Source organism: Drosophila guanche, unplaced genomic scaffold (assembly GCF_900245975.1).
Source record: "Drosophila guanche unplaced genomic scaffold, DGUA_6, whole genome shotgun sequence".
Taxonomy (NCBI): domain Eukaryota; kingdom Metazoa; phylum Arthropoda; class Insecta; order Diptera; family Drosophilidae; genus Drosophila; species Drosophila guanche.
Genome location: NW_022995758.1, coordinates 665,306 through 680,023, shown reverse-complemented (window position 1 = coordinate 680,023; position 14,718 = coordinate 665,306). Strand labels below are relative to the sequence as shown.

Below are 14,718 nucleotides of genomic sequence, written 5' to 3'. Positions count from 1 at the left end.
CCCCCCCCCCCCCCCCCCCCCCACCACCCTCAACCCTTGTTCATCGGGCCGCTGTCCGCTGCTGCCTGCCTCCTGCGATGCTCTACTGTGGCAAGAGTTACGCAAATTGCTGCGCTGGCGGCAACGGTTGTAAAATGTTATTGAGCACACACGAAGCATGAAGCATTTCGAGCATGGGGTACAAGGCGACGAGCCACGACAAATATGCGGTTAACTGCGGAAGGGGAAACGTCTCGAAATGTGGGGTCGTGGCATGGGCATGGGTAGGCCGCATTACGGCCTTAATTTTCAAAAGAAGCTTTGATTTACCATCCCAAGGAGGGGGCAGGTGGCAAGTGCAGGGGCAAGGGCACGGGAGAGGGCCCGGGAGAGGGCAAAGGGCAGCGTACCAAAGGGCGTTTGCCCTTTATTGTCAAGTATAAAACGTTATGGCCATGAAAGGAATTCCACCTGCGGAACCAGCGGCTAAAACAGTTATTTGCACTTGCCCCCGAATGTGCCGGTTACGTGCCGAATCAATTGAATGACGGCTGTGCCAGTGCGCCACCCCCCATCTCCACTGAGGATTGTCAGTGGGGCAGGGTCGAGAAGAGAGCGCTGTGCTGTGCTGTGCTCTAAAAGGGGGCAACCATAAAACGTTGGCACAGTGTAGTAGGCGACCAGTTCTGTAGTTACACATAAATCATTTAAGTCTCAACCCGCAGTACACAGCTCCTCCTCGTGACTCCTCCCGTTTCTATGCAAAATGTTTACTTAAATGTTTGGGTTGGCGTTGGGCCTGTGTCTGGGTATTGGTAGTCCTCCTTCCTGGCCATAAAATTCTTGTAAATTCGTGACAGGGGACTAGGGGGGGACTCGCACCTGCCACGCATGCCAAATGAACTAAAGAGATCTTTGAGAGCAGCACAGCAGCAGCCACAGCCACAGCAACAGCAACAGCAACAGAACAGGCTTCATGAGCCTTAGCTCCCCCACGCACAAATGATGCATATTTGATGCTTGTTTTACATATGCCAACAGCCATGCCATGCCATCCCATCCCATCCAGGGGACGACACATGCTCACGAAAACACAGGGAACAGAGACACTCTGATAGAGAGAGAGAGACAGAGAGTGTGGTGGGGAGGTATGGGAGGATGGCACAAATTTGTCACTGACAATTTTCATTAATTTAAAAAGCCAAATAAATTTTGGCAGCATTCAACCGCAAAGACACGCACAGAGATGTTGATAGGAAGGAAAAAAAGGGGCAGGCTGGAGATGTACCCTTTTAGATCTAATATATAAGCTGCAGAAATAATTTATTCATGTTTGATCTGTCAATATATTTTAGATTGTAGAAGATATTTCCACAAGAACTTGGATCGTACATATGTTTTATTTATTCATTAGCTTTATGCTTCATGCTTTATGCTCTGGTATAAATGAAGCACTTCAACTCTGCAAACTGTTTCGATGCTGGGTAGCCTCTTGACGCACGCACTTGAATATCATTAAAGAGTGGTTAGGAATAAGAAAGAATAAGAAAAAACGGTGAAAGAAGGAGTGAAATAAGCAGTGAAAAAAAGGGTGGAAATCAGCAAGGCAGCGCCAGCAGGTGTGGCACCGTCACACCCACACGCACTTCAACCGAAGACAACCAACCAACCACCTGTCCAACCGCCCACACAATCAGATTTTAAGCAGCTCCAGAACCTCCATGCCACCACAAAGTCACCCGTCAGCTGCCACCCCCCGTCCACAAACAGTTGTGTCAAAATGAGTGGAAAATTCAAACGAATAAAATGTTGATATTTCGCAGAATTACAATATGTATGGAAATGCTCATATATTTTGGCTGACTTACAAAATCAAAAAGAAATTCTGTAACATTTTGCAGTCTTTAATGGGAGTGGAAAAGGGCCTTTAACTGATGATGACTTTTGGTTCGGTAAAGGGGTTTTCTGCATTTCGGTAATGCTATAAAAAGGGGCAAACATTCTACTCTTACTTGGAAAAACATACAGGGGGAAAACTTCTACCTCATTTTTTTTTGTTTTTTTCTCTCAGCTTCCAGGACAACACAGCCTTTTGGCTTCCGCTGGCATTTATTCTAGCATAACTTTTTGAGTAGTTTTCCCATGGAAAGAGCACAACAGAGTGGCGCGTGGGGGTTGGGACATTTTGGGGTCAAAGAACTAATGAAATGAAAACTCATTAAGCAACAACTTTATAGCGATTTGTTGTTGTGACACGGTTACTCCTTTTAACATCCGATGGATGTCTGCTGCTCTCCTGGGATGACACTCCACAGCGACTGACTGCGTGGCAGAACACACAAAAACACACACTCGTATAGTTGAAAAGTTAGCGGATCCTTTTTGCCAGCATTCATGGCAATAATTTGATGGCACAACGAGGACAACTCCACTATGTCAGGTGTAGATAGTGCTACAGTTACTACAAGGTCTTTGGACACCACTTTGGAAGGATCCATCGTTGCTCCAATTGCAGCTTCGACAGCAACGCACTATGGTCCCAATGACTACTTTTATTGGCCAAAAGGTAATTTTTAAAAGTGAAAACCAAGACGTGGTTTTTGGCGCTCTGTATTAATAAAATTTTTTATCCAGTGGCTTTTGACTACCTGTTTTGTAAAGTGAACAATATCTAGTAGTTGCCGATGCCTTCGTAATTGCATGCTTAAGTGAGGCCTTCAATATGTATCAGTTAGCAGTAAAAACTAATTTTTGAAAAAGGTTTTTTTAATAGAGTGCCACCTAGTCCCACCTTGAAACCTATTGTGTGTCGTAGAGCAAGAAATGATTGTTAAAATGTATATAGTCAGAAATGCCACATTTTACCACAACTCTCACAATTGGCATTTATAGATCATAACCTCAAATGAGAAATGTCAATGTTTTTTTTGCAGTTTGGACACAATGTAGAAGAAAATTGTGAAGTAGGGTGCCATATTGCATTGCATTTAAGCCACAGTATTAGTCACTAGCTATTTTGAAGGGCTAGAGTTTGATAACCAGTGTAATACTGTTTTATAATGAAAACTCCTATGGAGAATGCTTTGTGGGACAAAAAATTCGATTATATTGTATTTTAAAGCTGTTTTAATTCGCGCTATGACTTTTTTTATAGAATCTAGCACTGCTTAACATATTCCCATCCTTTTTTTGCTTCTAACGTTTTGAGAAAAATAAATAAAAACAGATTTTTTCCTTTAAAAAACAGGCCCCTTGCTATTCTTAACTAATATCATAAAACGAAATCCAAAAATCTTGATTCGTTCGAGAGTTATTAATTAAGGACACGAAAAGTGGTCATTGGGACCATAGTGCAACGCAAGGGCATAAAAAACAGCACCAGGACATAGCACAATGTAGGGGCATAAGCAAGAGGAGGAGCAGCAGCAGCAGTTGAAAGCCATTTCATGCTGATGTTGCGTTTTCATTTCGCGCAATTTTGGCAGCAACGCCCCCAAGTCCTGCTGGCTCCTGCTGGCTCCTGCTGCTGCTGCTGCTCCTGCTTCTGCCGGCTGTTAATTTTCTTTGATGCCGCAGCGCGAATTGAATTAAATTCTATTAAAAAAGTCGCCCGAAAATAAACGAATACATGCACAGCCACAGACACACACACACACACACACACACACACACACAAACACACACAGGGGAAAAGAGATAAAAGTATTTTTTGAAAATAAAATAAAATTTCATCCGAAACTCAATCTGGCAAAATGGGGCAATGGGAAGAGGGGGGTATACATAGACAGACACTCACCTGCAAATTGGGCGGACAATGATCCAAGAGCTCCAGCATATGTTTGATATTCTGCGCATCCTGTATCACAAAATTCAATTCCATATCGAATTCACCGCCGACCAACTGGAAAAAAATGAGATAAAGAAATTAATAAAAATATTCATGTGGGAAAAACTGTACGTAGATACGCTAGAAAATGTTGATAAAACTGTTTTCAACAATTAGTGCCACAGCAAAATATCAATTTAAACAATTTTGAATATAATCATGTTTTTCTTTTATCTTTTTTTATTTGAATCTCTCTCTCTCTTTCTCGGCTAAAAATACCATAACAAAAAGCAGCATCAGCAGCAGATTTGTAATTGCTTAAGTTTTCAATTGAAAATAATGTTTGTTTCAGGATACCAGGAGGAGCGGGTCTCGTCGCCCACTCCACTCCACTCCACGCCCTGCCACTCGGCGTGTTTGAATCACATTTTCAGCTCAACAAAACTTCCTCTGGAGGGTTGGGCCATGGAGAGCGCTTTCGTAACAATGTATGAACACTGCACACCGATAGGAATAGATGCCTAACAGATTTGTGTGAGCTGTACAACGTTCCATTCAATTCTCTCCTATTTCTATCGAATCCCATGTTTCTCGAGAGAATTATTAAGAGAGAATAAATTAATTTTAAGATGCAATTCAAATGTGCACCCCCCTGTTCCCAGAAGATTAGCTCTTCAGTTCGCATAATTTATGTTATTTATTCTCATGTTTTATTATTTTTGTATTTTATTCTCATTGTCCAAGTGGAATTTATGTTGAAAAATTCCTAAGTGGTTTTTCTGCTCTCAACTTAAAATCTGTACGATGGGTAATCATCTGACTTTCATGGCTCTATTTATGGAAAACGCCAGCTCCACCATTTCCATTACCCACGCTATAGCATCGCTTTAACACCAAACCTCTTGGGTTTCAGCCCCCGGGGATGGGTAGAATGGGAGTCGAGATGTTGGATGGCGAAAGGAAGAAGGGATTATCATTTAGCGAACCATTTGCTTGCATCAAGGCTGTTTTCGGGTAAAGCCTCTCCATCTTTCCAATGCCTCCCTGCTCCAATTCCAATTCCACTCCCACTCCCACACTCACTCTCTCTCTCTCTCTCTAGAGCTCTCATTCTGTTTAGTTTTTCGTGGGCTTAGTCTAAGGACAGATGGAGTGTGTTAAATGCTTGAGCGTGTCATAGACACATCCTTGTGGCAGAGAGCAATCAGAGTGCCCTTTCAGCAGCGGCAACAATAACAATCGACAGTCAAGAGCAGGAGTGGGTGGTGGTGGTGCCTGGTGCCTGGTGGCTTGTGGCATGCGGAATGGGTGGTTGAGCCTGAATCACGTCACAAACGCAAGGCGAATGAAATGGCGGCGCAAAAAAAAAGGTTCTAACTTAATTATGCCAGGCGCCAGCGAAATCTACTTGCCACGAGCCCCATCATGGAGGTCATTTTCATGGCCACGCCCCGCTCGATGGGCTGTCAATAGATATTTTGTCTGTCGAAAAATGGTTTTCCTTTTTCGTTTCCAGTTTTCTGCCGAATGCTTTTTGCGCGCTTTAATAAAATCAGCAAAATAAATTCAATAAATTGATTAGAAAGAAATGGCAGATAAAGAGAGGCAGAGACTGTCTCTCTCTCTCTCACTCTCTCTTTCTCTCTCCCTCACACACAAGTGTTACAAGTGGCTATCCTTTGCGCTCATAGACAAAAATCTCCAACTGTATTTATGTCTATTTTTGTTTGTTTTTCTCGCTTTTACTTTTATTTTCGTCTTCCTTCGTTTCTTTTAGTAAGGAGTTTCCCTTTTTTGGCATGGGGGAACGGCGTCCGCCAGCATGGCGCCAGGATTTCAATGTAGACGTCGCTCTCTCGCTCTCTTTCGCTCTCTTGCTCTGGGTGCCACAGCTTTATGTTGTGTGGGTGCACTTGAGCTTGTTTATAATTATGTGGCACGGGTTTATCTTACCGCTTAGTGCTACCCGGCTTTGCTACTCCTGCCCTAAGGGGCATTTAACCACATTTCCTGGCCGAAACTCATTTGTCAAAAGTAAAAAAAGTAATATTTTTTTAACAGATATACATAGGAATAACATCAGTCCGTCATGTTACGTACCCAAACAATTAACAGTACCACTGTTAAGATAACAGCTGTTAAAGTCAGCTGTTGCTACGAACGATAGAAAGTTTTCGGAACACTGATTTTGTTCATTAAGTTTAAAGTGCAAAAATTGATAAATTAACCAATTTAGGTTAATTTTTTACAATATTCTCGATTCAGGCAGGTATTAAAAAGGTGTAAAAAATTGACCTCATAATATGTTTAATGGCTAGTTTCTTAACAAGTCCATATTTTTGAAGAAAATTTGTCTTTGAATAGACTTGCAAAGTGTTCGGTTCTCGCCGGAAGCATTAAACTGCATAGATATTGTAGAGTATTCAATTCTTAATCCAATTTATGTTATTTTTTCTTGCGCTGTTCTGCGTCTTCGCAGATATTTGAGTTTTGGTAACAAAACCTAAAGTTTGGATTTTTAGAGTTGTTTGCAATGTTAAACTGGGTGAAGAAGAAAATTGCAGAAGAAGATGCCGATTTGCATTGAATTTAAGTGTTAATACCTGTCACTAGCCTTGAGAACGATAAGAGTTATTTGTAGACCCTTCGAATAACTTTTTTGTACAGTTTGTCGATTAAATTGAACATTTTCACGGACGAACTTGAAACAAATCGAAAAAAACTTTCGTGCTCAATTGTACAATTATAATAACGTTGAGACATTTCCAGTATCTCTGCACTGCCGTGCAGTGCTATTGTGTCCCACATTCAACAACTCAAAGAGAAGAAGCTGCTTGCAGTATACAAGAAAGTCAATGTAAACACCCGATTATCTTCTACTTTTCCATTTTTAAAATCCGGGCACAACTTTTTAAGTAAAATATGGCATTGCTTTACATATTCTCATCATTTTTCGTTTGATTCAATTTAAAAATAAAATAAAAATTCGATTTTGCCCTGAAGAAAAGGCGGTGGCATTTCAGCAAACCTTCCTTTCCCTATTATATACTCATATAAAAAAACTAAATAAAAAAATATTGTTTCGTTTGGATGTTATTAATTAATGCCACAAAAAGTGGTCAAATGCCCCATAGTGCTCTTGGTCGCATGTTCGCCGCCTGATTCCTTTCTGTGGCTTATGGCCACGACCAGCGGCAATGCGATTTGCCTTATCACCTGGCAACAAACAGCATTGACAGCTGGAAAAACTCCTGCAAAAACTGGCAACAATATGGCCAACAATCTGTGTTGCGGGAAACATTTCTCGCCTCTCCTGCCTCATTCGATGGCAATGAAAACAAGCAAAAGATCTCTAAGACTTGGATTAGGAAGCAATTTATAATGGTCTCCCTACAGCATGGAGTAGCCTGCTACAATCCTCCACTCTTCACTTTCAGTCTGCAGCATGGGCTTCAGAAATGCCTTTTCCCTTTGATTTAAATGAAAACTCTACTGAAATGATTTAAAGGCGTTTCACGAAATATTTTCAAACATCTCCAGACACACATTCCAATTTCGAAACGTTTTTCGGTGCGACAATATCCACATATATGTATAACTACCATTTGATGAGCTTCGGCATCAAGAACCTCCAAACCCAATAGATTCCCACCAAAGAAACCTTTTTACAGCAAAGTAATTTTACACAAATTCAAGCAAACAAATTCCGATTACGTATACCCCAACGATGTCGTGGAAAACTTTAAACCGAGCCCCATAATCATCAGCATCCAACGAAAGGCAAGTACAGCGAGGGTGGGAAAAATGCTCATTCATATTTAAATTAAACTTTGTGGAAAAGTTTTGTCGTGGCGGTGGTGGCTCTCCGACTACGACTTCCATTCCATACGTCCATCCCATTCATCCGACATCCACTGACTGCCCCCCAATTAGGACGGGGAGTGCCCGTGCCAAGCCATGCCATGCGGAGGGAGGGTTGGGTTGGGTCTTAGTACAAGCATTTTAAACGCCGCTTAATTATATTCGTCGCTTGTTCTTATCGGCTGAAAAGCCTCTCCCCCTCTCCCCCACCTACATTTCCCCTGGGAGCTTCTGCTTCGCACCTTTTTTTCTAGAACATTTAGTCAATTTTAAGTTCATTTTGAAAACGTTTTTACTTTTATATTTCTTTGGTGCCGCTTCGCTTTTGCTCGCTTTTTACTCGCTTTACTTTTTTTTTGTACTTTTTGCTGCTGCTGCTTTAGAGTTTCTTCGTTTCATTTGTGCTGTGGAAACTCTGGCATTGACGTGTCGCCTGCTTGTCACCTTGTTATCCCCACCACACCAGCACCCACACACACACAGCACCTGCTTGGCTGCCACTCCTTGTCGCTTATTTAAAGTAAATTGAATTTCTATTTTATTTAAAATGCGCATTGAGACGCACTAAAAGTTCCTCAAGTGGCAGCGTTTTGTGGGTCCCTCGAGATGTGGCCTGGTGTGGGGTGCAGCAAGTATGGCAATGGAAATGTCAGTGGGTGAGTGAAAAGCGAATGGCAAGAATAAATGGGTGACAGCGATTGAATAAAGCGGGGAGAGACCGAGAATTGTTCTTCCTTCTCCTTTTGTTTTCGACTTTTCACACGTTTTTGTCTTTGTCTTTTACTTGTTTTCATTTCATTAATTTTGTATATCTACAATTTGTAGATAAAATATAATTTAAACCAGTCGAAATATAAATCCGAAAAGTGAGTTTCTCTAGCATTTAGATTGCTCTAATAACAGCGTTTCAAAGAGCCAAAAATGATCCGATGGCAAAGTGTTGTCGTAGCTATGATTATTCTTTGTGTCATCAAACAAATGGATACTCGATTAAAAGATAAATTTAATTCATTTTCAACATATGGAATGCATTTAAAATGGAAATTCGAGCGAATCGCTTTGAATAAAAATCTAATACAATCTAATGCAAAGCAATTATCCTATTTATTTTATTGTTAAATAAATCAGTCGCTAAATAAGTTTAAAGAAATGCATTGCCCATAAAGCTGCTAGTCCCATTTGAGTGTTGATCTTACCCAGAAATAACCTGCATTCTCTCCTAACATTTCCACATTATTTTCCCTCATACAAATGGCCATTTCCGTGTCGCCAAAGAACTTTGATTACGCCAATGCCTATCTCTGGTGTGAGATGGAGATTTACAGCAATTGAGTGAATGGTGAATGGGTATTCTTGCCACAGACTAATGCCCGTTCCGCCCAGAACCCCAAAACGAGGCCTTTATTATCACTCTAGAGAGAGAGCCCCATTCCATAGAGAAAACAGCTAAGGGAATATTCTTAAGGGGAAAGGCAAAAAAAAAAACCTTTCCACAGCCTACTCACATTTACCCGTGATTCCTCTCCACACCCCCTCGACTTTGTACCGAATTTTCTGGCTTTCAACTCTCCCACTCTTCACGACGCCATGCCACGATGGGACGGAGCGATGGAGCTGTGGAGCTGCCGTTGCCGCCTCTCTGTCATTAGGGAATATTCGCAGTTTTCTCGTGGTTAAGCTTTTAAAACAGTTTTGAAAAGTACACAGAGGTTCTTGGGTTGCCGTTTCTCCATCCACTGGATCTCTGGTCCTGGTTCTCTCCCTGTCCCTGTGCCCTGTATTCTGCCCTTGTCTTTAGTTCCTTCTTATCATACGTAAAAATTTTTGCCACAGTTTCTTTTCTGTTCTGCTTTATTTTTTGTATTTTTGTTGCTTACTTTTTATACCCGGTACTCGAAGAGTAAATAGGGTATCTTGTATTTGTGGGGAATAACGGTTGTATTTAACGCACAGAAGGAAGCCTTTCCGACCCCATAAAGTATATATATTCTTGATCAGCATCAATAGCCGAGTCTGTCCGTCTGTCCGTCTTGTTTGTCGGCTAGTTCTCAGAGACTATAAGAGCTAGAGCCACCAAATTTTGGCTCCGGACTGCTGTATGCTCACACTGAAACCAATGTGTTTAAAAAATGAGCCACGCCCCCTTCCGCCCCCGCAAAAATGCGAAAACCTCCCAAATCTACAGTTTTGAAGATAAAAGAAAAAACTAAAAACGCCATTCCGTAGGAAATGGCCATATCTATCAGATCACCAAATTGGGATCCGATCGGATTATTATTATAGCCACAATGGAGAAATTAATTTCCAGTGGCTAAACCCACCCTGTCCCGCAGCTCTTCTTGTTCTTTTTACATTCTCTCATTCACACTCTGCTTCTGCTTCACTCGGCCCCTGCCTCTGCCCTCCCCCTGCCGATGACTCTTCCCACTTTTAACCCACCCCGTCCCGCAGCTTATATTTGTTTTTTTTTTGTTTGCGGGCGCTTCCTCTGCCGCGAGTCTGCAGTGTGTGGGTCTAGGGAAGGGCGGCGAGCTAAAGCAGCGTGTTGGTGTGAGAAGTGTTGTAGATGTAGATGACAGATGAAGAAAAAATGTAAAATTTGACAAATAACCGCTAAGGTGCAGATGTATTCCTGAGTGCCGGGTAAGTAAAGTTGTGTCGCGTAAGAAGCGTCTCACACGTCCCTTCTCGTTAGTTTTGGGTTTGGTTTTGGGTTTCGTTTCTTGGCTTTTCCTTGTGTGTGTGTGTGTGTGTGCCTGTGTGTGGGTTTGGCTCAATTTCTGTTTTACTTTTTCTTTGGCCAAGAGAGAAGAAATAAAAGAATTGCTCGTTGGGGAAATTTTCTTGCTCAACTTTTTATTGTTTTACTTTTCTTTCTGCATTTTATTTTTATTTTTTTTGGCACCTCTTTGGGGGCTTTCCTTTGGCGCATAGGAAGCCGAAAGGAACTTGGGAGATTACTTTTGATTGTTCTATTTGAATATTTTAAAGCTGCCATTGGCATTGCGGCTCGGGCTATTGCCTGATGGCCTCATTAGGCTAGGAGCCAGTGCTTCCTTTTTGGTTGAGAAATTATTGATGGATCTACATCCTCGCACACACATACACAAAAACACAGAGAGAGATAGGGGTATAGAGGGAGATATCTGCTCTTCCTACTCCCATCATCATTTATCATCACGAACAATTGCCCTTGGCTTAAATATTCGCCTATAATTATTGCTCTTATGCCTGCCCCCCAACTCTATCTCGCTCTTTCTATCTCTGTTCCGTGTCCTGTTTTGTTCCTTCAGATTGATGAAAGGATTCCCTGCCACACACACACTAAACGAATGAATACAGAAAACACACACATTACTGACAGACATCAATCAGAGATGCTTTTTTTTTGGCACAATAAAGGAGCGGCGATGGCAAGGCAACAACAAACAGTGAAAAAAACAGTAAACAAAGAACGTTATGGACATGTATAGATATTTCCCTTCTCCCTTTCTACCCACCCCCCCCCCCCCCCATCACGAAATTTCGACATTTGTTGTTGCTGTTCTCTCCTGTATTTAATCTATTTTATCTTGTGCTTGTAGCTTGTGCTCGGCTATCCTTATCAATATGCAAAACTTCAGCTCCGGCTCAAGGAAAGAAATGAGCGTGAGCCACGCTTTGCATGGAACGTGCAACGTGGAGCGGGGCATGTGGCAGTCTGCGAAACTTTTGGCTAGGCAGAGGCTGATTGAGTACATAGTCGATGAGGGGCGGAGTGGAGTTTGGTGGGGGCTCGGCTGCCACGGAAAAATTGTTAAGCATAGACATTAAAATAAATTTATGCCATAAAATCCACACACACACACACAGACAGTTGGGACTATAGGAGGCGGTGGACTCAACATGGAAAATGCCTGAACATTTTTTATCGCCAGGAAAAAAGTTTCCAGTTTTCGCCTTTCGTCCCTTCCTTTCCTTTTATTTCCGTCTGCTGTTTGTTTTCCTATTTTTGCCATTGCATACTTATCACTGCATGTTAAGCTGTGTGTGTGCTGCATCTGTGTGAGTTTTTGAGTTAATCGAAAAAGTTAATCATCGAAAGTTTCGGGGTGGCTGCCACACAAAACCTGCTCGGTCATTGCAAAATTTATTTTACAGAAACACACAGAAAAAAAAACCAACAGAAAATGGGAAAGTCCAACCTAAATTCGAAATTAGAAATCAAATGGAAAGTCACATTCGAAAATTAAACAAACGAGCAAAATACTTTTGGCCAATGATTTATAGTTTTACTCTTTCAGTGCAACTTATAATTGATGGCAGTACGGTGCGTAAATAAAGCAATAAAAATCAGAAACTATAGCCAGTGCCAATGGTGTTGAAGAGACTTGAAAATATATTATGCATATAAACAATTAATTATTATTGCAGCAGCCTAAGCTGTACACATTCTGCCTTTAATAACAGTTCTATAAATTGTATTTTATTTATAAATATTAAATCATTATTCTGTGAGTCTTAACTCATGCAAACAAAATACAATAAAATCGTACTTTGAAGTCTTGTCTTGTTTCAACCACAAAATGACAAGTAGATAATTATTGTACAAGTCGTATAGCCCGTCATGCAGCAGCGCTTCTTGGTATGAAATTTCAAATAAAATAAAATAAAACGAGAAGGGACGTGTGCGACGCTTCTTACGCGTCACAACGTTTATACCCGGCACTCAGTACTACATCTGCACCTTAGCGGTGTTTTGTCAAATTTCAAATTTTTTCTTCATCTGTCATCTACATCTACAACACTTCTCACACCAACACGCTCCGTTAGCTCGCCGCCCTTCCCTAGACCCACACACTGCAGACTCGCGGCAGACGCAGTGGCCGCACACAGCGGAAGCAGAGTGTGAATGAGAGAATGTGAAAAAAACAAATATAAGCTGTCGGCCTGGGTGGGTTTTAGCCACTGCAAATGGATTTCTTCATTGCGGCTATAATAATGACCCAATCGGTTCCCAATTTGGTGATCTGATAGATATGGCCATTTCCTACGGAATGTTTTATGGAATGTTTAGTTTTCTTTTATCTTCAGAATTGTAGGTTTGGAAGGTTTGCGACCATTTGCGGGGGCGGAAGGGCGCGGGGCTCATTTTTAAAATACACTTGTAACAGTGTGAGCATACAGAAGTCTGGATGAAAAATTTGGTGGCTCTAGCTTTTATGGTCTCTGAGATCCAGGCGCTCAACAAGACGGAAGGACAGACGGACGGACAGATGGACGGACAGACGAACATTGCACAATATAAATCCTTTATGGGGTCGGAAACGTTTCCTTCTGTGTGTTACATACTTTGTGCACAAATACAATATACCCTATTTACTCTTCGAGTACCGGGTATAATAAGGTGCCACAGAAAAATCAACCGAATATCTCCCCGCCCATTATCCTACATTTTGGTTTGCCGTCCCTTGAATTTATTTGCGTTTCGAGGCTTACAATTATTTCCTCTTACATGATTGGACACCCAATCAACATCTCCAGTAAACGACGCCACACAGATTTACCCCACCCACCCCACCACCCATAGACAACGACGACGACACGTCTTCGGAAGTTTTGTGACTGGCAAACATTTTGCGGGGCGAGAAATTGCATTTCATATTATTTGCTGATTGATTGAGTGATTGATTACGAGTCGAGGCACAGAGCAAATTCCCCATGCCCTAGCAACGTCTGCCACTTCTCGGATGCCTCTGGAAGGAGGCATCATCATCGGCATCATCATTATCATCAGCATCATCATGTGCCCGTAGATACTTGTCGTGTATTTTATAGGCCGCCTTTCTCATTGAAAGCCTTACAAATTGTCATTTGAGCCAAGGCAAAAAAGGAAGAGAGCAGCGGAAGCGAGCACCGCTGAGAGTTATTAAGTGAGAAATGACAGTCCTCCGTTCGTCCTTTGACATTGACTTGACTGCTCTTCCGCCTACCAAGCTACCAACCTTACCAAGCTTCAGACAAGGTCTCCCTTCCACCTTCCACCTCCCACCACACAGGGCTGCCATTAGTTTGTCATTGTCTGCGACATCCTCGACTTTGAAAGTCAATAATTGAGCGTAAAATATGATTTGAAAAATAAGAAAGAAAAAAAAGCAAAGAGCAAAGAAAATATATAAGATAAAAAATACACTTATATTCCCCTTTGGTGTGTGCCGCGAAAATAGAATTGAGCTGGAGAGCACCTCCTGCACTTGTCTTGATTGCTGTCTGGGATAATAATGGGTGGAGAGAACATGAAAAAACCCCATGCTCTTGCCGGAAAAACCTGTTCATTTTCACCAACACCGCTAGCCGCAGAGTTCAATTTGGGAAATGTGCAAGGGGCTTGGGGGTTGGGTTGGATAAGGGCTGCTTGACTGCGCTTTTCAATCTTCATAAAAAGGCAACACAGCAAAAGAGAGTAAGAGAGAGAGAGAGAGAGACAAACATAGAAGCAAGTAAAGGCAAAGAAGAAACAACAAAATGAAAAATTAAGAAATAAGAAATAATAACAGTAATGGAAAAGCCGGAAAAAATCAGCGAAAAGCTGGCTAAGGGCTTTATTCAGCTTCAGCAGCAGCCAGTGGCCCTTTGGCCACTCGACTGTGAGTTGCATTTGTCTGCCCCGTGACGTATTGTTGCCACACCCGCTATTGCAACCGCAATTCATCAAGATGTTGCTGTGCAGCGAAGATGGCTGATGGCTGTGATTGGATTGCAACAAATTAGATGATGGGATATTAATCTGACATTCGTTCGACCATGAGGAAGGATTATTGATGAACGGCTTAAGGCTTACCCCGGTTTCTGGTTGCTGGGCTCCCTGGCTCCCATTGTTCGAGCAGTCACTGCCCCTCTGTCAGTGCTACTACGTTGGTTTCCATTTGGGTTTCTATACATTTGCCGCTGGCAATGATACGTTAAAGTGATTCCCTCCCCACTCACACGGTCTTCCTGATATCTAAAATCCTTAGTCTGGCTATGCTCTTACTTGACTTTGGCAATGTTTCTTTTGCCTGTTTTTCTGCAGT

General features: G+C 42.0%; 1 protein-coding gene across 23 annotated transcripts in view; it reads right to left on the bottom strand.

Annotated features, from left to right (window-relative positions):
• The window catches only part of LOC117590506 (neurobeachin), a 200,752-nt gene that overhangs the window by 52,682 nt on the left and 133,352 nt on the right, over positions 1–14,718 (bottom strand). For all 23 annotated transcript variants that reach the window (XM_034283175.1, XM_034283186.1, XM_034283182.1 and 20 more), the window contains exon 2: positions 3,776–3,880. In XM_034283175.1, the coding sequence (XP_034139066.1) occupies positions 3,776–3,880 (105 nt within the window). The remainder of the gene's footprint in view (positions 1–3,775; positions 3,881–14,718) is intronic.